Raw genomic sequence first — 23,026 nt, 5'->3', positions numbered from 1 at the left:
AAGGACAGAATGCTCACACATAACTGTATTTTCTCGTCATAATCGCGATGTTGCTCATCACCGTACAGGCGTCTCCATACAGCTTGGTTTGTGTGTGACGAGAGATTCCTGCCGCTGATTTGACAGTTTATAAGCGCTTGTAAGTTCTCAGCTGGTCAAAATACCATTTATATGTAGGCTATGCACATACAATGAACGCATTTAGCCCAGCACACAGCATTGTTTTGGATTTTCGGTAAGTTCCGTCATGAAATATACATAATAAAAGCCGATCAAGTTGTGATCTTATCCCTGTGCCTTTAGGTTCCGTATCTTTAGGTACGCTGTTAAAATGCCAATGTGAACACTAATCGGATCAGGACTAAATGTTTTAGGGGGTTTTTGGGTCCGGACCAAACAAAAGCGCGTTTAGAGAACTACTAAGTTTGAACACACCCTAAAAATTAAAGTATGTATACTAAAAAGTATCTATAATAAATAAAGTACTAGCAGTACCAAATTTCCTCCAGGGGTTACCCACCTTTCATCCTAAATTTAAGAAAAAAAAAATTTTTGTTTAGATTTTTTTACATTGTGACATTACAATAAAAAAATCTCAACCCCCATTATTATTACTACAATGATTACATTTTAATAATAATAATAATACTAATATATTGCATTATAGCAATGGGCAATCTAAATGATCCTAAAAAAATATGCTTAACTTTATTTATGCAAAAAGTTTTTTTTTCTTTCATTTTGCAGACCCAGACATGGTCTTAACAGGCTTTATGATATTAACCCTTTAACGCTTCACAGCAAAACATTGATACTATATAATATTAGTTGATCTACTCTAAGATACTTATGAATATGATTATAAGAATAAGTGATAAGTGTGTGCTTCCAGACTTGATTCTCATTTTCAGCACTAAATTCCCAGACTCTTAAAAACTCTTCTCAGCTAAATCTTTTTTCTTATCTTTTTATAATGCATTGTGGAGGGGAAACAACATTTATTTATTCTCTCTCTCTCCACACACACACACACACACACATATGCAAGCCCACTGGTCCCCTGATAAATCTGTATGTGAGATTTAGGTTTGGCGTCCACCCCGAGGGCACAGAGTGTGATGTTTAATACTAAACTTTACAACACATACACATCCCTTTAGCACACATCACACAGTCCCAACAGGATCCCCAGCATGTAACGTCCAGCGCAGAATGTGTTTTAAAGGATCATGTTACAGAGTTCTATTAAAAACAGGGAGGTGTGAGGCACAGTCATGTGAGTGAACAGACTCTTAAGTCACTGGACAGAGGTCACATTGACACCACATGTAGCTACACAAACGCACTCCACATGCTTTCAAAGTCAAGCTTGTCAGCCACGCGCACACACACGCACATGCACTGACAGTCCCAGTTTATCTGGAGATTTATACACAAAGCTCACATACAGTACATCCTATTGACTGCAAAAGATGTATAGAGGAGATATTCTGTGAATATCGCATGTCTGTTTTTTGTTTTGGTTTTGTTCGGTTTGGGGTAAACTGTCCCTTTGATTAATGATTAACAATTAATGATTCTTTCTGCAGAGAATTATTGAAACATAATTCCAGCTGATAATTCATCATTTGATCTTTCCTCTTTCCCACTGTTCTCCTGCTGTGTGAATCTATTTAAAACTGCATCAGGATGAATCATACCACCACAAACTCACAATTTGTACTGCCATTTAACATTTTTGAAGTACACCACTTTACATTGCATTAGGTCTCCTCAGATCCTGAAGCAGTTTTCATTTCCTTAGTTTATATTAGTTTGTTTGTGGGGTTGTGTACTGATGTGTGTCTCTCCTCTCTTGCTCTCCTCAGTGCATTTTCCTGGTAAATGTATGTCTCACACCAGCTCCACGTACACCTTCACCACCTGCAGGATAATGCACCCTTCAGATGAACTCACCAGAGTCACACCCAGGTAAATACAGTGTGGCCTTTTTTTATAATGCCATCAAAGCAACTATTGGTTCATGGATAATATTAGACACTTTTAATAAATACACTGCCATAAATATGTGCAAAAAAATGTACCTTTAGGGTTACAACAGCATGTCACTGGGCTGTACGCTTAAAGGGTTAGTTCACCCAAAAATGAAAATTCTGTTATTAATTACTTACCCTCATGTCGTTTGACACCCGTAAGACCTCCGTTCATCTTCGGAACACAAATGAAGATATTTTAGTTGAAATTCGATGGCTCAGAAAGGCCTCCATTGGCACAATGCACTGTACAAGACCCAAAAAAAGGTACTAAAGACGTTGTTACAAAGTCCATCTCATTACAGTGGTTCTACAATAACTTTATGAAGCGACGAGAATAGTTTTTGCGTGCAAAAAAAAACTAAATAACGACTTATATAGTGATGACCGATTTCAAAACAAGGCATCAGGAAGCTTCGAAGCGTTATGAATCAGTGAGTCGAAGGTCTTACGGGTATCGAACGACATGAGGGTAAGTAATTAATGACAGAATTTTCATTTTTGGGTGAACTAAACCTTTAAAGTGCCTCTATTATGCTATTTGAAAGGTTCCTAATTTTGTTTTGAAGGCCTCCTACAATAGAAAACACTTTAATTTTCTCATAATATACATTGCACATCACCTTCTTTCTCAAAGAGTCTGAAAACAGTTAGTTTGAAGATTCAGTCTCTCTAAACCCCTCCTTTCCACAAGCCTACTCTGCTCTGATTGGTCAGACGGCCCAGTTACTAGTAATGTCCATTACCATATCTGAATTTCAGCTCCAGAGGCAGAAATAATATCAAGTCTATAAAACACATCAAAACTCCACGAAGCACAACAAGCGCATCCGGAAGAACACTAGTTTAAACAGCATACACAGGACATTTGAATGCACATCACATTTTTTACATGATTGATACTGCTTGCAATCATAATGAAATGGACCGGTCTACAGGACATAAACCTGCATACCTTACACAATACCAAGGTGGACTTGCGCTCAGGAGTGGAGTGGACATATTCTTTCTACACTCACTTAAACGTACACAATATGACGTCACACACTACACATATGTTTTAAAAAACATAATTCAACAGAACACTTTTGTTTTTTGTTTTTTTTTAAGCACTGAAAACAGTGTCTTCTCATGATATCGACAAGGCAGGCCTCAGCTGCAACTACAGTGTTTTGAGGGTGTAGCAAAGTAGACGTTGTTTAATTCTTTCTTTTAGGAAAGAATAACTTTATTTATCGTGCACTTTGATCTTTAAAATGTTGCAAACTTTTTACATTCACAAACCGCTATATTACACGCTGCATGAAAGGTAATATTCGAAAAAGCATAATAGGGGCACTCTAACACTCGCTAGTTAGCTAGGGGAAAAAATTATTAGAGGACCATTTTGTGAAATATATGCACTATATTACAGATTCATTACATTTTTACTTAACCTGTATCAATTAATTTGATGTATGTTTGAAAAAATATGTTATGACTTTTTTTTTATGACAGCTCACTGTTTAAATGTTTGAATTTCAAAAACAAATTGGAGTAGAAACATAATATTAATATTAATAAAATGTGCCTTATGTGCTATTTAAATATTGTATACGAATCAGTTTTTATTTAAGTTAATTCATATATCTAAAAATAAAATGTTTAAATTAAATTTATTTAAATTAGTTTGGGCTCTGTTGTTAATTTTAACCTTTAATATTTTAGTAATGTACCAACTGACAGGATTCCCTGTATAGTTTACAGCTTTAGTTTGATGAAAGTTCCATGAGAAAATTGACATGTACTGTACCTGATATATTGTATATTCAAATTAATCGATATGGAATCAAAGCAGTTGGAGATAATCGAATCAAATCAACCACTTGTGAATTAAAATCGAATCAAATTGTGAAATTTGTGTCAATACCCAACCCTAATTGCAATCCTTTTACCAAAATTTGGGACTTGTTTGAAAAAAGTTTAAACTTGAAATCATTCAGGTTTTCCATGAAAGATCCAGCATACAAAATCTTCAACATGTATAACTCGCAATCTGTATTGAGGGTACCTGACAAATGGCACCTTACAAAAAGCTTGTTTCTATAGCAGCCATACTGTACAGCTGTGTGATTGGCTTCTACTGCAGGTCATATGACGAGGAAGATGAGGCGGCTCTCTATCATGTTGTTCTGGTGACGGGCTTAGAGCAGACTCACTGAGCAGCACCCCCTGGGGGTGAGGATGAATAGCATGACCTGCCTAGTCCTGATTAGAACTTGTGTCATGAGAGTATGCTATTCTCTAACCAAACATAAACCACTCTAATGTCCTAACTGACCTATAGGATGTTTCTCAACTAACAACAGGACCTTTTTGTGGGAGACTATATGCAGTATGACGTGACCGATAATACAAACTGTGTATAAATCTATGGTTGAATCAGTGTGTGTACTGTAAATCAATGGTAAAGTACAGAGTGCATGAGAGGACAAAATGTTAAGAATTTGCCTCCAAAATTATAATGTATGAGTGCCATTGCAGTAGGTATTAACATAAAATTATAATTTTAAAATAGATCAATGGCATTCATGTAGCTCAAATGGTAGAGCAAGGTGCTATTAACGCCAAGGTCTTGGTAAGATTTTGGTTAGAAGTTGCTTTGGATAAAAGTATTTGCCATAATAAATCAATTCATACACCTGTAGTTACCAATAAAATTGATTAAAGGTAGTTGTGAGACAAGGCATCATTTATTTGAAGATGCCAATTGGTTTAAAATATTGTAAAGTCCTTTTATGCATTCAAATTTATACTGAGGCTGCATGATTATTTAAAATCAAACTAAAATCGTGATATGGCAAAAATCAACCCGCAAAGGCAGCGATTAAATTAAATAAATATATGCGCTGCATGTTTCAAAGTGAGGAGCTCATTATCCTCAAAACGGCTCGATTAGCCCTAATTCATATAGTATTCAGTGTAGCTTTTAGTTTTAGGGCCATAAAACGGTTAACTCCAGTCCTTGATTCTGATTGGTCAATAGCTGTGTTTTATGCACATTAAAACACGGCTATGACCTCTGTGTATCACTACACAACATCTTTAGCAACCACTCTTAGCAACTCAACATATGTTTGTTCTCATTGATATTGTTCATTGAAGCTTACTCTGTTGAAAAAACAGCATGTGCTGGTTAGGTATGTTTTGAAGCATGGCAACTGGTTTGAGCTGGTTGAAGCTGGTCAAGTACTGGTCCTAAGCTGGTCCTAAGAAACTAGCTCCAGTTTAAACCAGCTCATGACCAACTAAGGACCAGCCCAAACCAGCTCAAACCAGCTGCCGTGCTTCAAAACATACCTAACCAGCATATGCTGTTTTTTCAATAGGGTACTGTATTATGTAGAAGAGTATTGTGAGAGAGAGAGAGATCGAGTGAGCGAGTGTGCGAGTGTATTACCTGCATTTAGATTTAGCATTTTCATTCAGGTCAGTCCTATGTTCATAATAAAAAATCTGTTTGAATGGCCACTGAGATATCTTGTCCTTTTAACACTTAAGGGATTTTCCTGTGTCCTGACACTGACAGCGCTAGTCAAAGCATTTATCAGTTGCGTCTTGTTCCGTGTTCATAATTTTCAGTCCTTTCAATATAAAAGTATTCACTACTGACTGACTCACTCATAAAGACAGTCTTTGCCACCATCTAATGGTGTAATAATGTAACTTCTGTTGCTTTCATGGTCAAGGACTATTTTTTCCAGCGGAAAGAAGGCTTTTAGTGATTTTACTTCATTAAAGTTGCACATGATAATGCATATTTTTTGGCATTAATATTTGTATTGTGTGGTAACCGTTATATAAAAGCAATAAGGTACTCAAGGCTAGTGCTGTATCGGGAATAAGTCACGGCTGAAGGGGTAACAACGTTCTTCCACCGTGACTTATTCACATTACAGCACAGCCTCTCGTACCTTATTGCCTACTTAAAAAGAAATTCTAAACTCTCGCAATCCAAAACATCCTATTTGACCCAATTAAGTTGCAAACACACTAAACAAGCTTTCCTTGTGAGCAAAATGTTCCTAAATTGCCTTGAATATTTCAGTTTTTTTAACCGTGTTCACAGAGTTACCATTGCATGGTTTGGCATGTGACTTATATAGCCAGATAATGCAAACTAACCAAGTTTTTCTTTCTCAGTCTTATGTCTGGTTCATCACTGACCTCCTGCGTGATGTCCAACAGCAGTCTACGCTCGACGCCTGTGTCCACCCCCTGCACGCCTCGTCGCCTAAGCCTGGCGGAGAGTTTCACCAACCTCCGCGACTCAACCAAGACCACCAGTACCTCTCTGGGCCTTGTGCGCCTCCTACAAGAGAGAGGTATATCTGCATCTGTCTATAACCCTCTTAGTTGGGACCGGGCGGATCGAGCACCTTCACCTCCACTAGACCCCTGCTCATCACACACTGCCTCCCACTTAAACACATGTCCAGACACGCTCCCTTCCACCCCTCCAAACTCCCCCAGCAAGTCCAAATCCACCAGACCTGTGCTCCCTGTAGACTATAGTCCCTCAGACCCCCCCTACGAAACTTTCCTTGCTTCGCGGCCAGCCAGCTCGATTCTAAAGGAAGTGCGGGAGGCGGACAAAAGGGCTCAAACAGATACGCAATGTCAGACTGAAGTCAGTGTGCACAATCTGAGACTTGTGGACAAGGTTAAGAAGTTTAGCCTGGCTCCCAGAACATTGGCCCCAGGGATCGGAAGGCCAGGACCGCCATTCGGAGCTCACCCTGTTGTGACCTCCCCTATCGGGGGACTGCCAGTGCTGAACTCAGGGATGAGAAGAAACCGCAGTTACCCAGCTATGGTTGGGGCTAGTATGGCTATGAAGGGCCCAGGGCCTCCCAGTGAGGACTTGCTATTGGCCCCAGGGCCACCCAGACAAACTAGCCTCAATGAAAAGTGAATGTTGCCTCTCTGTCGTCCCCTTTTGCCTCTTATTTAAATTTGCATTGATACAGTATATCATCCTTGCGACAACTCGAGTGCCTGTTATTAAGATGATATTTGTATAGATTATTTTGTTATAACAGTTGATATAACAGCCTCTTTTTGTCTATTTCTCTCCGTCTGACCAACATGAACAATTCATTCAGCATTGTCACATAGCTTGGCATGTGACGGTTTGCACTTGCTGGCTGTGAGAAAACGTAGCATACAAACAGAGCAGAAAATTCATGCCCCAAAAAGATTTCCAGTTCAAGCACTTTTTGACTTAAAAAAACTACTCAAGGCTAAGCAAGAAAATCAATTTTTTGTTCTAAATCTGGTCTTCCGGTGTGACATTTCAGTTAGTTTTGTGATGCTAGCAAGAGCACTGATAGCACCTTAATGCTAATGGTAGCCCAGATATCGGTGAACAATGAAGTATTGTAATATTTATTATTTGGTCTGATTTGACACTTTTTAAAGGCCATGACATGCAGCTTTTTATCAAGCTCATATAGAGTGCTGAAAATCTGCTTTTACTAAGTACAAATACCTTCACAGAAGCCTTTTCCATCTAGCCCAGGCAATTTAAATATCTGCAGCGTAATGTTCATTGTCTAAAATGGCTTATTAATGCATAATATAACAGTAATTACAGTGTAATAACACAGTTCAGTAATACGACTCTCAGTAGAGGGCGCTGTTTGCATGAATTGGTGATAATTTGCACATTAGCACAAACTCTCTGCTCTATACATCCCCAAAAATCGACTGACTGAAATACTTCAGAGAGAAACGGAGACCACAGGGCTGTGAAGGTGCTGCATAATTACATTTCAGCAGATTTAAACTTGAAACACAATCATGTTGTCATCTTTTAATGTCCTTTTGTTGAAGACCAACATTATTTATAAGTGTATGTGTGTGGATGTACATGGCGTGTGGAATTGCAGTATCAAAGACTTGATGGGAAAATTGCACAACACATTTCATTGGTCAAAAGGATGTCAGGTTAAACCGAAGAATAAAATACTGTACATCTGCTGTGGTTTTGGAACCTACTGACTGATATGTGTCGTATGTAAAGCAAGTGAAGTATGTATTGCAAGCTTTAAAGATTTCGAGGGTGCAATATGAAGTTATACAATGTGCCTGATTTTTTTCTTTTTTTTTGACAGACTGTATCATAATGGCTTGACCTGCCACAGTATGCACTGGCATAAATACTGTAACTATGTGTGATGTATTGACTTAACAATTGTTTTTACCTGACAATGCAGATATTTGAAAGATTATATTTATGTATTGTCGAGGAAGCATATACAGTTGAAAGTGCATGAGTCGTTCTAAAGAAAGGGTTTTTCTTTTAGTTCAGGCAAAATCAAATTTGAAAACGTGTGCATATTTGTGTGTGCGCATTTAATCATAGCATGACCTTCGTTGAATGTGTTTCAGAGGTATCTGCCATAACTGATCATTGATTTCATTGGTGTTCATTTCATCAGCAAGGACGTTTTACTTGTATATTGTAAATGGTAAATATGCAAAGAGTTTAAACATGCTAACTTTTATATATAAAAAGCAAAAAAACTAAACTTGAAGGGAAAACAATGAGAAAATGGAAAAGCATTGACACTGGTGAAAAGTGGAGTTTTTGTTCATGGGTTTTAGAAGCTCCCCTTTGCAGGATCAATAAACCAGTTGTGATAATGTAGTGTAGGTTGTCTTATTTTGATGCTATCAAGTCTTTGTTTTCAAGTATATGTCCACAAATATCCATTCTCAACATTCTTTAGAAAGCATGAGATGCACTAGCCTTGTTGAGCACAAGAGGGAGTGTTTCGCCAACATTGAGCATGCAGAACAGCTCTACATTTGTGTTTGCAACACCAAATCAATTAGATTGTCCCTACCAGCTGTATTCAGCAGCATAGCTGATTCGGTTATAAATTCGGGTCCCTACAATCTACATATTAGCCCAGCAATTACATATCCATATAGTGTTGGTCCAAAATATGCCAGTTCACGTTTCTGAATTAGTCATTGTTTGATCTTGAGCTGACAGAAACCCTTTAGGGTCCTTGTCTTGCAAATATGCAAGGAGCGAGTAGATGCTTGTGACCAGACCACAGATGACTGATCAACAGGACACTTGGTGTTGAAGAGCACCAGCTATTTACTAACAATGTGATGATATTCAGATGACATTCTCCAGCTGAAGAGGGTTTCCATAGAAGCACAAAAACACTATGCAAGTTATTGTGTACTCACAAATACAAGACCGTTTGTTCTTGCAAGATTGGGCCCAGTATGTTTCTTCACAAACTTAAAATATATACATTTTGATATTGTGGAGCTGTAGACATGTAAAAATCCTTTATAAATATATTTATATAGTTACATTTTTACTATTTAAATCTAAACCTATAACCACTTTTCAACTGTAAAAACATATTTATTTATTTTTTTCATAGAGGAACTGTTTGTGGTATATGCTTTTGTTGAAGCCATCAGTCTGCATCATTTAAATGTTCAAAGAATTCAGCAGAATTCCCTTTCAAAATCCACGATTATGCAAAAAAGCACCACAAATTCGAAACCATGGCAAGCAAATCACACCAAAAAAAGCTCTGCAGCAACTGCCTATGATGGATTATGAAATGTGTTGTTGTATATATATATATACCCTGATCAGGCGTATGACAGGTGAATAACACTGATTATCTCTTCATCACAGCACCTGTTAGTGGGTGGGATATAGGCAGCAAATGAACATTTTGTTCTCAAAGTTGATTTGTTAGAAGCAGGAAAAATTGTGCAAGTGTAAGGATTGGTATCAAGGATTGGTATCAACTGGTATCAATCTCAGACAGGTTTGTTCGTTGCCAGGTCTTCTTTGGTAAATGGAAAACCAATAAAGAGGTAAGCATGAAGTCATAATTCTTATGCAATATTTGGAGGAAGAAATATCTTTCTGAAGATGTCTTGCAAAAGGCATGAAAACAACTAATATTTTGTGAAAACTGAATAGAGATCAAAATATCAAAATATTTGATTTACAGCACAGAAGAGCTCAAGTCGGGTTATTAAGGAAAGTTTCTGTCAAACAAATGAATAGTATTAAAAGAGCAGCTATAAAACAAAAGCAGCTTATAAAAAAACAGCAAACTGTTGAGCTGCAAACAGGTGTTTGAAGTGACTGGAGTCTCAAGAACCTCTTCATGCAGGCTGGCAGTTGTGCATAAAGTTTCATAAAATGCCACCTCTAACCAAAGCTCATAAAGACAGACGTCTTTGTCTGAAAAAAAAAAAAATGGTACAGCGCTGTCAATGGGGCAGTACCATATAAGGGACAAAAGCGAAAAGGTACTAATATGTACCTTTAAGGTACTAATACCATTTAGGGGTAAGTAAGGTACAAAGATGTACATTTTCACTTTTGTACCTTTTCACTTTTGTACCTTAAGGTACTGCCCCAGTGACACATTTTTTTTCTGAGAGTGTGGGTTAGGAAATGCACGAAGACTCATTTTTAAACAGTTTTATTCACTGTGAATTGCCTTTCTGGATGGATTTCTGGATGGTTGGTGAATGGCCACCACATCAGCAAGGAGCTAGCGGGTGATTATTTGGGCTGAATTATTGCAATATATTCCAATATTCAGGGAAGTGAGATGGAAGGTCCCTTTAGGGTCCCTGAGTGTGTCAAAATTACTTTTAGGGTCCCTGAGTGTGTTAAAATGACTTTTGCAAGATTTAGAGATGAACATTTTCTGCTATGGTATAAAAAGAAGGATTGTGCCTTCTGAAATAATTAGGATTTTCATGCACAACGCACTTTCACATGCTGCAAAAATACCACCATGACAATAAAACTGTTTGAAAATATATGATTACACACACTAAACATGTTTCTCTTTGTAAGCTTTGGACAGAGGTGGCTGCATGAAATGCAAATTTATGCACAACTGCCAGCCTGCATGGAGATGTTCTTGAGACTCCAGAGACACCAGCGGCTTCAAATACCTGTTTGCGGCTCAACAGTGGCTTTTTAATAGCTATCCTTTTAATACGATTCATTTGTTTGACAAAGCCTTTATCTGACCGAGTTCTTCTGTGCTCTAAATCACTCACAAATCTTTTGATAATTTGATCATTTCTATTCAGTTTTCACAAAATGCCTTTTTCTAGACTTAGCATCATGTCATGCTTGTCACCAGAAAGATCTATCTCTCTTCCTCCCCATATTGCATAAGAATTGTGACTTCATGATTACCTCTTTAAGTAGGTTTTCCATTAAAAAGACCTGGCAAACCTGTCTGAGATTGATGGCAGTAATATAAAAAGATATGAGAAACAAAACAAACAAACACTTTCTTTGAAAAAATAAAATCTGAATGTTTAGTGTATACTGAAATCCACTGATATGTCTCTCTTACATAATAATTTGGAACACTGCGTATACAGTATATATATGCAGGATTTAACATTGTTCAAATGTTCACACAAAGCAAACATATGGCTTCAGAAATGTTTTTGTACCACAGCAAAAATAGCCTTGAGTTTATCTATGGAAGCTTGTTTCCACAGAATAAAACATTTTTAAAAGATAATTGTGACTTTTATCTCACAGTTGCGAATTTATATCTCACAATTCTGACTTTATATCTGGCAATTGCATGTTATAAAGTCAGAATTGAGAGGAAAAAAAGTCAGCATTGTGAGATGAATTGGACTTTATAACTATAAGTTTTTTTTATTCTGTGGTGGAAACAAAGCTTCCATATTCATCTGTATATGCTAGATGCTCCTAGCCTGGGAAAACCCATACAACTTCCGGCAAATTAAGATTTGCTCTGCAAGTAGTCTGGCAAAGAGCCCATTCAAACCCATTTCTAATCCGTCGAAATCGCGGCACCAATCAGAAACGTTGGGGCGGGCTTTACACGATGACGACAGCGCAGCGATGGTGAAGCAGATTTTGTACATTACAAAGATGGATGCCGCCGAGGAACATCACTCGTTCGAATCAGCTATCGCGTCTGTTTTAAGCGATTTAAACTTTTCCTTTTCGTTAAAACCCGAGCAAAGAACAACACTCGAACCCTTCATATCTAAAAAAGATGTTATCGCTGTCTTGCCGACTGGATTCGGCAAAAGTCTGATATACCAGCATGTAGGGGTGTCGAAATTAATCGTTTCTTCGATACATCACAATGCAAATTAAGACGATTTGGTATCGGTTCAGTAATAGACCATAACCGATTCTAATGTACTGATTCTTTTCTGACGTCATTTGTCACATACGTGCGTTGTCGCGGTAGCATACAATGGCAGAGGGAGGCGAGACGCGAGTGAGAGAAATTAAAATGCTCCAACTACTTTAAAAGCAGACATCTGGGCACATTTCGGCTTTTATGAACAACCCTGGTAAGCATGACCTGGAGAACACACACGCTGTGTGTAATTTAAAGCTATCTGATGTATCAAAATGATTTAATTTACACTTGGGCACATAAATCTATCTCCGCAAAACGGATATAAATCCGATCTACATTTTCTGCACTATATGCAGATTTATTGATGTTCACTTCTCCGAAAACAACAGATATGAGCTGCATTGTATTGAACACCAATGAGCCGTGCACTCTCCTATTTCTCCTATAGAAATCAAAGGCCGCAATAGGAGAGCGCACGGCAACAGCACTGGTCAGATCATTCAGTGTCTTTACTTTTAATGAATATGATTGTATGAGCACCTGCAACTTTACATTCGGTAGTTTGTGCGCTGGCTTGACGAAGAGATACGCAGCTGCTCGTCTGCGGCGATGTGTGCTTCAGTAGCGCCGTCATATCTGGCTATGTCATATATAACACGCTCACACATTCATTTTTTTAGCATTGTTGCGAGGAGTAAAATTTACATATGTGGTTTCAACATCAACAACCAGATGCATTTAGACTGTAGTTTTGACTGTATTGAGCGCAGACCACCTCCTGAAGTGGCTTTTAGTATTTTGTGTATTTGTTCTAAACGCTCCTGTTGTCTTCTGTGCCCAGACTTGAGTTTTGTTTGATACATTCAAGAAGCGTGTTTTCTTTGAGCAGGTGAAATGAAAGGTTCAGTTCATATATCTGACTGACAAAATTGTATACATGAGGATCCAGTGCATCGTCAATGCATTGTGATGCATCGTGATATCGAATTGAACTGAATCGATGGCATGATAATCGTAATCGAACCGAACCGTGAGACCATTGTAGGTTCACACCCCTACCAGCTTGCCCCTTGGTATCTAAACGAATAGGTCTTAGCGAGAGTCCTCTGGTATTGTTAATGTTTCACAAAATATAGTCCTTTTCAGGCGAGAATGTAGTTGTTTAAAGCTCAAATCTGTGGTTTATTTATAAAGAGGGCGCCTTTTTGAAAATTTGATCTGCCGTTTTCGGAGTTGTGAGCTCCAGTGGGTCAGCGGCGCTCAGCGCTCATTAACCCCGCCGAGAGCAGCCTTTCCTCGGCCAGTCCTTCTGCCGTCTGCCACTGGCTCTGATATCTCTGTAGTGGTTAAACATAAGATATGATTCGTCTTGTGTAGATCTAACGGCTGATCTTTGCTCTCATTAATCTATAATTTGTTCCCTGACAGATCTTTTTGTCTGAAGGCAAAGAGAAGTTTCATAACTTTATATTTTTAAGCTATTAAACTTTACCGTTGTAGTCTCCTAGCACTGACTTTGTTTGACTGAATTGCTTTATTTATTGTATAGCTTCTTATACCTTTTACTTATACTTTTATAATGGCTATTGATCACACATAAACTGACATTTAACCTGTTAAACTGCAACCCCACTTTGGGGCTCACAGCTGAAAACGACCTACCTGAATTAAAACAATTATAGCTCCTGAGAACAGTGTGCTAGAGGCACAATTAAGGTATCTTTGGAAAGAAGACACTTGGGACTCTACTAAAAAGCAATCAGAGTTGATAATTCTCAAACAGATAAAAAATTATAATAGTTGAAATGCCTCAAAAATTATTTGCACTACACAGAATGTTGTATTATTTCATGTAAAAATATATGAAAATAGACCTGGAGGAATCCAGTTCAGTTATGGATTGAAAGCCACACGACTTATCAGTTTATATTTCAAGTTTGAGGAAGATATAATGAAAAATGTGGTTCCTGCAAGCTTTTTTCCAAGACTATGTCTGTTCCATTTCTCCCTCCGCCTGCTTGAGGCACATCCCCCGAAATAACATCTCCCAACTAAAACAATTGCAGTTGCTAAACAATTTGCACTACATGCACAATTTAGACATCTTTAAAAATAAGACACTTTACAGTTTATTACCCAAACATTAAAGTAGAAAAAAACTTAGAAAGACAAACAGTTATAGAAGTTGAAGTGTCTTGAAGATGATTTGTGCTACAATGAACACTTTATTATTTGATGTAAAAATATATGAAAATAAGCCTGGAGGAATCCAGTTAGTTAATGAATTGAAAGGCAAAAGTCTCATCAGTTTATATTTAAAATTTGACGAAGATATCATGAAAAATGGGGTTCCTGCATGCTTTTTTCTAAGAATATGTCCAGGTGCCAAGAAACCTACAGGAGACTTGATAACCTAATGTTATGAAGGGTACTGCAAGCTGTTTTAGCCATCATATATGATGCTTGAATGCTTTTTCAACTATAAAATAATAGGCAGAACCATAAGACTTTGTATTAGTGATTTATTTGTACAACAGAACTTATAAAAATATAATAAAAATGAAATATTAATAAAAAAGAGCTAAACTTCTTTGCAACTGAAAATACAACAAGTAATATAAGTATAATAACTATAAATATAACTAGTAATATAAATAACAATATAATATAAATATATAGCTATAAAAACACACACAATTTGCAAATGTAAAAAAAAAAAACATTTACTGGCCTTTTACTGGCGGATTCAGGTCTACAACAGCAAGTGCAGATCTTGAAGAATCTGAAAGCGTTCTTCTCTTTTCTGCTGGTTGGCTGGTGCTTGGATGCCATAGCTCATCTGAAGACTCAACCTGATGCCTGTAGAATGGCAAGGAAAGGAATGAGAATTAGCACTGCATGTCCTATTTCTGTATAGTTTGCCCATTCAATCAACAATCACACTGTCATCATTCACTCTAATTACAGGCCATCCCATGAACAATGAAACTGATGGGCAGTCGGTTAGACAGCATTCATATTGACGGCCACCTATACATTCTCACACAGCCCAAGCATCAATCTAACGGCCGGCTATACAGTGAGCATTCATATTGACGGCGGCCCATACATTCTCACACAGCCCAAGCATCAATCTAACGGCCGGCTATACAGTGAGCATTCATATTGACGGCGGCCCATACATTCTCACACAGTCCTACAATCAATATAATGGCCGGTGATACAGTGAGCATTCAACAATCACACAGATGGTCGGCCGTCCAGAACTTTTCTTTTTTCGTCAATTCGTTTTTTGTAGCATAGGGGAAAAAATGCATTTTATATATTATATATATATATATATATTTTTTTTTTTCTGTGTGTGCTAGAAAAAATGCTAAATATCAGTATATATATAATCTATACTGGTATATTGTAATTTTTCTAGCACACAGGAAAAACATAAAATAAATACAGTCTCAATATATATATATATATATATATATATATAAACAATTACATGTGTTATATATATATATGTTTTATTTACACACACGGGGAAAAATTATTTATACTTTTTCCCCATGTGTGCTAGGAAAAATGCAAAATATCAGCATATGTATAATGCATACTGGTATATTGCATTTTTTCTAGCACACAGAAACAATAAAATAAATACATTCTCACACACATTCTCAATATACATAAACAACTACACATAGCAACTCACCGGTATGTTATTGGATCAACTTCTCTGTCAACAAGCACCGTCATCGCTGTCTTGACTCTCCTCAATGGTTTTCCACATAGCTGCTTCGAGTGAGCTCAAATAAAGCATCTTCAGCACAATAAAAACTTCTTTTGACGATCCATTGGATAATAAATTCCGTCCAGTTAGTAAGATTAGCAAACAGTTACTACAAAGAGACCGTCTGTACTAGCCCGTTAGCTTTAGCTGTCAGATGACGGGGAGGGGTTTGTGTGTGTGTGTGTGTCACAGTCACACATGCTGCGTCCCAATTCGCCTACTTATACTACGTCCTAAAAGTATGTACTGTTTTTGTGAAGAAAAAGTACATACTTTTGAGTGTGTAGCAGAAGAGTATGCAAGCTTTGGGACATACTACTTCGTCATCTTTAACGGACTCTGTTGCTTATTTACGTGCGACCCGTCACCGTTTAAACTGCCCTGTCAATCATCGTCACAGTTCAAATCCTCCACATTCAATTTAATTTCCTACCGTATCGGAGAGAAATGTAGCCTCACGTTGATCTGCCATTCGTGGGTCTTTAATGCAGAGACTCCCCTCATGTGTTTGCAAAGTTAATGGCCAAACGTATCATTACAAACGTTCTCAATGTTGCTGCAGGTGAAATATAATGTTACTAACATTGAATAAATATCTTTTCGTCAGGTTAAATACTGATAATTGCTCACTCAAACCCCTTTATCTAATCCTCTCCACTTAACCGTCAGACTCGCGTAACCGTCATGTTTGTAGTTCTTTAACACTTTTTATCCGCGTTTGTAGTTCTAATCGAATCCTCGTCCATCTCGCAATGGGTTGTGGGCAATATCAGCCGTAAGAGTGCGCATCGATCTGCACTTCGAATTCTGACCGGAAATAGTAGACCATCCGGGAATCTTTGGAATACTCTTTTCAACATACTACGATTTGGGACATACTAATTCTTTTTTCGAATACTATTTAGTACGGATAGTATGCGAATTGGGACGCAGCAACATACTTGTCTCAGCCTCTCGTGGGAGAGCGCGCCACATTCAAATGAATAAATATTCACGCCCATGTGACAAATACACACATGAGAGGTCTCGTTGGAATCGTGTGTTCATTGGCTACATTTTCTGTCAGTCATGACGATTCAATGCTTTTATTGGCTCCAGATAAACAGACATTATCATTGGATGAGCACGTCATGACATCAGCCAAAACGAGTGCTATGGTTGGATATTTTTGACTATATCGCGGCTATCTTTGCATGTTTTTGAGTGGGGTTAGTTGTAATATGTTCGTAACATTCTAAGCTTTAAACCCATGCCACTTTATGCTACCGGGAGACGGTTTTTGGTGCATTATTTTATTGCATAACAGTCTAGTATGATACTCCGCTCCGCGGAAATGCGATGTAAACAAAGGATTAACCATCAATATTACACCGTTATTGTTTCGTTGGATTAAAATGCTCTATGGGATGTTATTCAGTGGACCCTCACCTTTCCATTCATTCTGGAAACTTTTAGCACTGGATGCGTGTGTGGCTCGTAATTAGGAAACTACGGTATGTGCTCTTTTTTTCTTATCAATTGTTTTGATGTGTATTGCTTACATTCATGCAAAAATACAGCCGTTATAAGCTTTTCATTGAAAAACAGTGGTCTGTCCTCGATGCTTGAGGTTTAGACCTTTAGAATGATATATAGTTTGTCAAGATTAATGATGTTTTTTTACGTTAAATCTATTAACAAACATTACACTCGTGCTAAAAATAGCGCTTCAACCCGTGCACGTGCTCATGAAGCTTAAGGAGTTTTAACAAAAAGAGACTGGGTTGTGTTTTATGTCATATTTCATTTTATTACAGTGATAATCATAGCCCAATATATGCACACATATTAATGTTTTTATTTTTATTTTTTAAATGTAAACTAAAAGAGACCAGGTTTTTTTTATATTTAGTTTTTTATATATACATGCATTGAATACAATATGCATTGCCTGCACTACATTTGTGCTATAATGTTTATTTTTATTTTTTAATGAAAATGAAAAGAGGCAGAGTGATGTTTCATCATATATTTTGTTATATTGTAGCCTAAAATATACAAATATATAGTGAGTGATACTGTCAAGAACGCTGCTTGTCCATTAGCAGAGTAGGCGGACTAGTGTCCTCCCGTCCTCAAGTGTTCGTTCTCCGGAGTCAAACTTGGCAAGTCAGAAGTTCGCGTACGAAATATGTCATAAAACACCACTGCCTCATTTCATAAAAAAATAAAAATTAAACATATTAGCCACACAAATGTGGTTCAGGCAACGCGTAGCTAGGCCTACATTGATTATCTTATATATTTATAATAAAATGAAGTATAAAACACCCTGCCTCTTTTCGTTTACATTTAAAAAATAATATATTAAAAATGTATATGTGGTTTAGGTAAGGTGATCAGATTTCTGAAATGGAAACCGGGGGCCTTTCCTATTTGAGAACACAAGTACAGACAAGAACGCATATTGAGAAACGGTGAGAGTCTCAGATGTTTCTCCGTCGCTCTGCATACGTCATCTCCTTCATCGCTCTGATTGGTTTTAGGTCTGTCCAATTTCGGCCAGAGGCATTTGTGCGACGTCTGTTGGTGACGCCCCTTTGGAAATGATTTGTCTATGAAGCTTTGCCAGACCATAACTCAGTTTTAATTCTGGTTTTAACCAGGCTAAAATGCTCCTAAACAATTACAAAATTCTCCTTATATAATATGGTTTTAACATTTACATTCTCTCTCCTCAACAGTACAAATAAAATCAAATAAAATGTTGATGATTCATTCTACATTTCAGAGTCTCATCATATTTTCTACAATATGTAGTTAGTTGCCTTCACTTGTTAGGCAGTAAATGATTATTCCCAATAGTCCATTAATGAAAATTATTTTTAAACTGACTCTAAACCCTCTGAAGAAGAGAAGGTTGAGTTTAAGAAAAAGATCCTGGACTGGTTTCCTGACTTCCAAGGTACGGATTTCAGTCAGGACTGCAAACTCAATAAAGTTTTATCTTAATCTTGAATATGTGGTTACATCCACAACATGTTAGGCAGTGAATTAATGCCAAAATGGTCCATATTTGTATGTATGAATAGGCACTGAAACATACGAAATGGACATATTGACATTTAAAACATTATTAAAATCTGTAGTATATATTAGTTAATGGTTAGCAGTATTTGCTAAGACAAATTATTCAATGTTACTATTGCTCAAGGCTGGATCAAGGATCTGAACAAACCCTGAAACGATAAGAACAATCTCAGTGTATAACTCATACGTCATCATTTCTTGCTAATAATGTCAATTTGTTGCATTCAGCCATCATAATTAATCATAATTAATTAAACTAAATGAAGTCAATGGGTCAAAAGAGTAAATTAACTGTAAGTTAATTACGTCAGGGTTTCCTTTGTTATATCTAATGTGCTGTTGTATAATGTAAAATGTATTTTAAAGACTTTCAAAGACTTGTTCATATTTACTCTATAACTCTATAACTCTATTTACTCTATAAACTCTACAAACTCTACTCTATAAACTCTAGGCTTCTGGTCATTCCTAGGATATCTAAGTCCACTAAAGGAGGGAGGGCTTTTTCACATTTAGCTCCTAAACTCTGGAATAGTCTTCCTGATATTGTTCGAGGTTCAGACTCGCTGTCCCAGTTTAAAACTAGATTAAAGACGCATCTCTTTAGCCAAGCATTCACATTATAATTATCTTTTTATACTACAGTTAAATCGGATCAAAAGCATAAATATAATATTCTGAACAGCAGCTACGCTAATCATTTCCCATCTGCTTTTCTGTTGTTATCTCGGGACACTAGTCCCGAGGTAAATAGTTAATCAGCTCCAGTTTGTATCCAGCCTCTCATGGAGACTTTGGATGCCCCAACACCTGTGAGACGACTCCATGCCTGTGAAGAGACGACTCAACGCCAGCGTTGTTATGGCCTAAATTAATACACGATCGATTAACTTTTTCGAACATTATTCTTTAACATTGTCTTGTACATCTATGAAATGCACTTTCTGTAAAGCTGCTTTGAAACAATGTGTATTGTGAAAAGCGCTATACAAATACATTTGAATTGAATTGAATTGAATATTTCTATTTCAACTCGTTTGGATTATTGTAATGGCCTCTATATAGGCTTTAGTCCTCTCTCTCCAGACTGCGGATGGTCCAGAATGCGGCAGCTCGGCTGCTGACGGGTACACGAAAGCCGGAACATATTACCCCCCGGTTCTCACCTCTCTTCACTGGTTACCTGTCCATTTTATGATTAATTTAAAGATTTTGGTGTTTGTTTTTAATGTTTTAGCACCTAAATATCTTTCTGACTTGATCAAGCTGTATGTTCTGCCAAGAGCACTTAGATCTGCTGACCATCTGCTTTTAGTTGTCCCACGGGTAAAGTTGAAGAGCAGGGGTGACCGAACATTTGCAGTGGCGGCCCCGAAGCGCTGGAAAAGTTTGCCTCTCTAGATTAGACAGGCTCAAACAAAATCTGTGTTTAAATCTATCTTAAAACGTATTTTTTATAGTCTGGCATTTTTTTTACTGCTTACTGTTTTCTCCTGTTTTGTTGATTGTTTGTATCATTGATATTCCCCCCACCCCCCTTTTATGTGTGTACAGATAAACACTATAAACACTTGCTGTTTTCAAAAAAGTGCTTTATAAATAATCTTTGACTTTGACTGTTATATGGTACAGGAAATTTGATGGACAAGACATACACTGCCCGGCCAAAAAAAGTAGCTGTTTGGATTTAAATAGGCAAATTCTTAAGAGTCAATGATTGGATCATTATTGCAGTGATTATTATGTTTCTAGCATATTATTTGTTTTGGCAACAGTTCTTCTAACCCTAATTGATGTCCTAATTGTAGCTTTTCATTTCTTAAACAACCATGTAGGAAGACACATCATGGCCATATTCCCAGATGACATTTATTTCTAACAAGAGGTTAAGATCTTGTATTGACAATGCAAGTGTCAAGCACTCTGTAAAGTTTACTCCAGCACATCCCAAAGACTTTCAATGAATTTAAGGTGGTGGCAATTCATGTGTGAAAATGATACTTCATGCTCCCTCCCAACCATTATTTCACAATTTGAGCCTGATGAATCTTAAAGGGTTAGTTCACCCAAAAATGAATATTCTGTCATTAATTACTCACTCTCATGTCGTCCCAAACCCGTAAGACCTTCGCTCATCTTCGGAACACAAATTAGGAATTTTTTTTATGAAATCTAAGAGCTCTCTGAACCACCCACAGGCAGCAATGTCATTGCAACTTTCAAGGCCCAGAAAGGTAGTAAAGACATTGATAAAATAGTCCGTATGACTCCAGTGGTTCAACCTTAATTTTATGAAGCGACAAGAAAACTTTTTTGTACGCAAAAACCCTCAAAATAATGACTTTATTCAACAATTTTTTCTAGTCTGTGCCACTCCCCTACGCTGTTCATGTAGTAAACAGTGCAGCGCTTCCGAGTTCTACGGCAGAACGGCAGCTCACCATTGACCGACGCTGTTCACGTGAGCACCATGACACATGCGTGTAGAACATTAGAGATGTTCCTAAAACTCATCTTTTGGTTATGAAAGTGCTGCAGTTCATGGCTTCTTACATGACTTTAGGGGGATGTTCCATTTTGGTTATTCTATGGTCACATAGCAACATTACAAAGAGGACATTTGGGAAGTTAACAGAAAGTTCCCACATGGTCCTCTGTTGGTCATATAATAACATTCCTGATATGACTTTAGGGGGACATTCCATTTTGGATATTCTATGGTCACACAGCAACGTTACAGAGAAGACATTTGTGACATTAACAGAACGTTCTCATAAGGTTCACTGTTAGTCAGATGGGAACGTTTCATTCAGGACTGCGCTGCAACAAGTCGTTTAGTGCAGTGGTCTCTACACTACATTCCCATAACGTTTGCAGGACCATTAGGGGACTTTCCAAATGAAATATGTTCCTCTAAATGTTCAGAGAATGTTCTGAATATTCCATGAAGGTCCGCCAAATAACGTCCCCGAACCCTTTAAAGGAATCCACATCATGATTCCACATCTCCACACGTTCTGGCCTACGGGTAGTTCAGGGAGCTCTCCGATTTCATCAAAAATATCTTAATTTGAGTTTCGAAGATGAACGAAGGTCTTGCGGGTTTGGAATTACATGAGGGTGAGTAATTAATGAAAGAATTTTCATTTTCGGGTGAACTAACCATTTAACAATGTCATCTTGGAATATGGCCATGATTCCTACATGGTTGTTTAAGAAATGAAAAGCTAGGGTTAGAAGAACTGTTGTCAAACATTTAGCTAGAAACATAATAATCACTGCAATAATGATCCAATCATTGACTCTTAAGCATTTGCCTATTTAAATATGGGGCTGGGCAGTGTAGCAGATACAGTAAGTGCCATTTTAGCGCCAAACTTACTGTTCTTTAGGCCTTGTTTTATTAACCAAGATCATTTTAAGGTTACTTTACCTGTGTTCAATAAGGCAAAACCAAACTCTTTAGTATCAGGGTCAGCTGATACTAGTTGAGTCAGTAAAAAAACACTTCAAAGATGTATGCGTCTATGTATGAGGGAGGGGGAAAACAAGAGAATTGGCTAGTTGGCTCAAACAATGTATCTACATTGCCAGAACACATTTAATTGCCCCGGTTCCAAAGCTTTTCATGTTTGGCACTCTGTGTGTAAGAGAGCATTTATTGGTTCACTTTATATTGTCTAACAGAATGAAATCTCTTTCACTAAGGCACACCTGTGGCATAATTGCTCTTTTTGTTTGGTGTAGCCCTTCATTTGCTAGCAATCATCAGCCTACGATTCATCCATTATGTGCTAACTCAAGTGTTTTGCGCAATAAACCAGGGAACGCGGTCTCTCCGTCTAACTGTCTCCATGTGTTTCTCTCTCCGTTTCTCACCCTGTTCTCTTCTACAGCAGAATCGGGTATTATTGCCTGAACTCTAATCTGTCCCTCGAGCA

General features: G+C 37.5%; 1 protein-coding gene across 2 annotated transcripts in view; it reads left to right on the top strand.

Moving 5' to 3' along the window:
• The window catches only part of trak1a (trafficking protein, kinesin binding 1a), a 105,499-nt gene extending 96,779 nt beyond the window's left edge, over window positions 1-8,720 (top strand). For both annotated transcript variants that reach the window (XM_079836886.1, XM_079836885.1), the window contains 2 exons: window positions 1,869-1,971; window positions 6,216-8,720. In XM_079836886.1, the coding sequence (XP_079693012.1) occupies window positions 1,869-1,971; window positions 6,216-6,987 (875 nt within the window). In that variant the 3' untranslated portion in view covers window positions 6,988-8,720. The remainder of the gene's footprint in view (window positions 1-1,868; window positions 1,972-6,215) is intronic.
• Window positions 8,721-23,026: the final 14,306 nt, after the last annotated feature.

The sequence above is a fragment of the Gobio gobio genome (assembly GCF_949357685.1).
Source record: "Gobio gobio genome assembly, chromosome: 15".
Classification (NCBI taxonomy): Eukaryota; Metazoa; Chordata; class Actinopteri; order Cypriniformes; family Gobionidae; genus Gobio; species Gobio gobio.
This window is presented reverse-complemented; position numbering and strand designations above follow the sequence as displayed.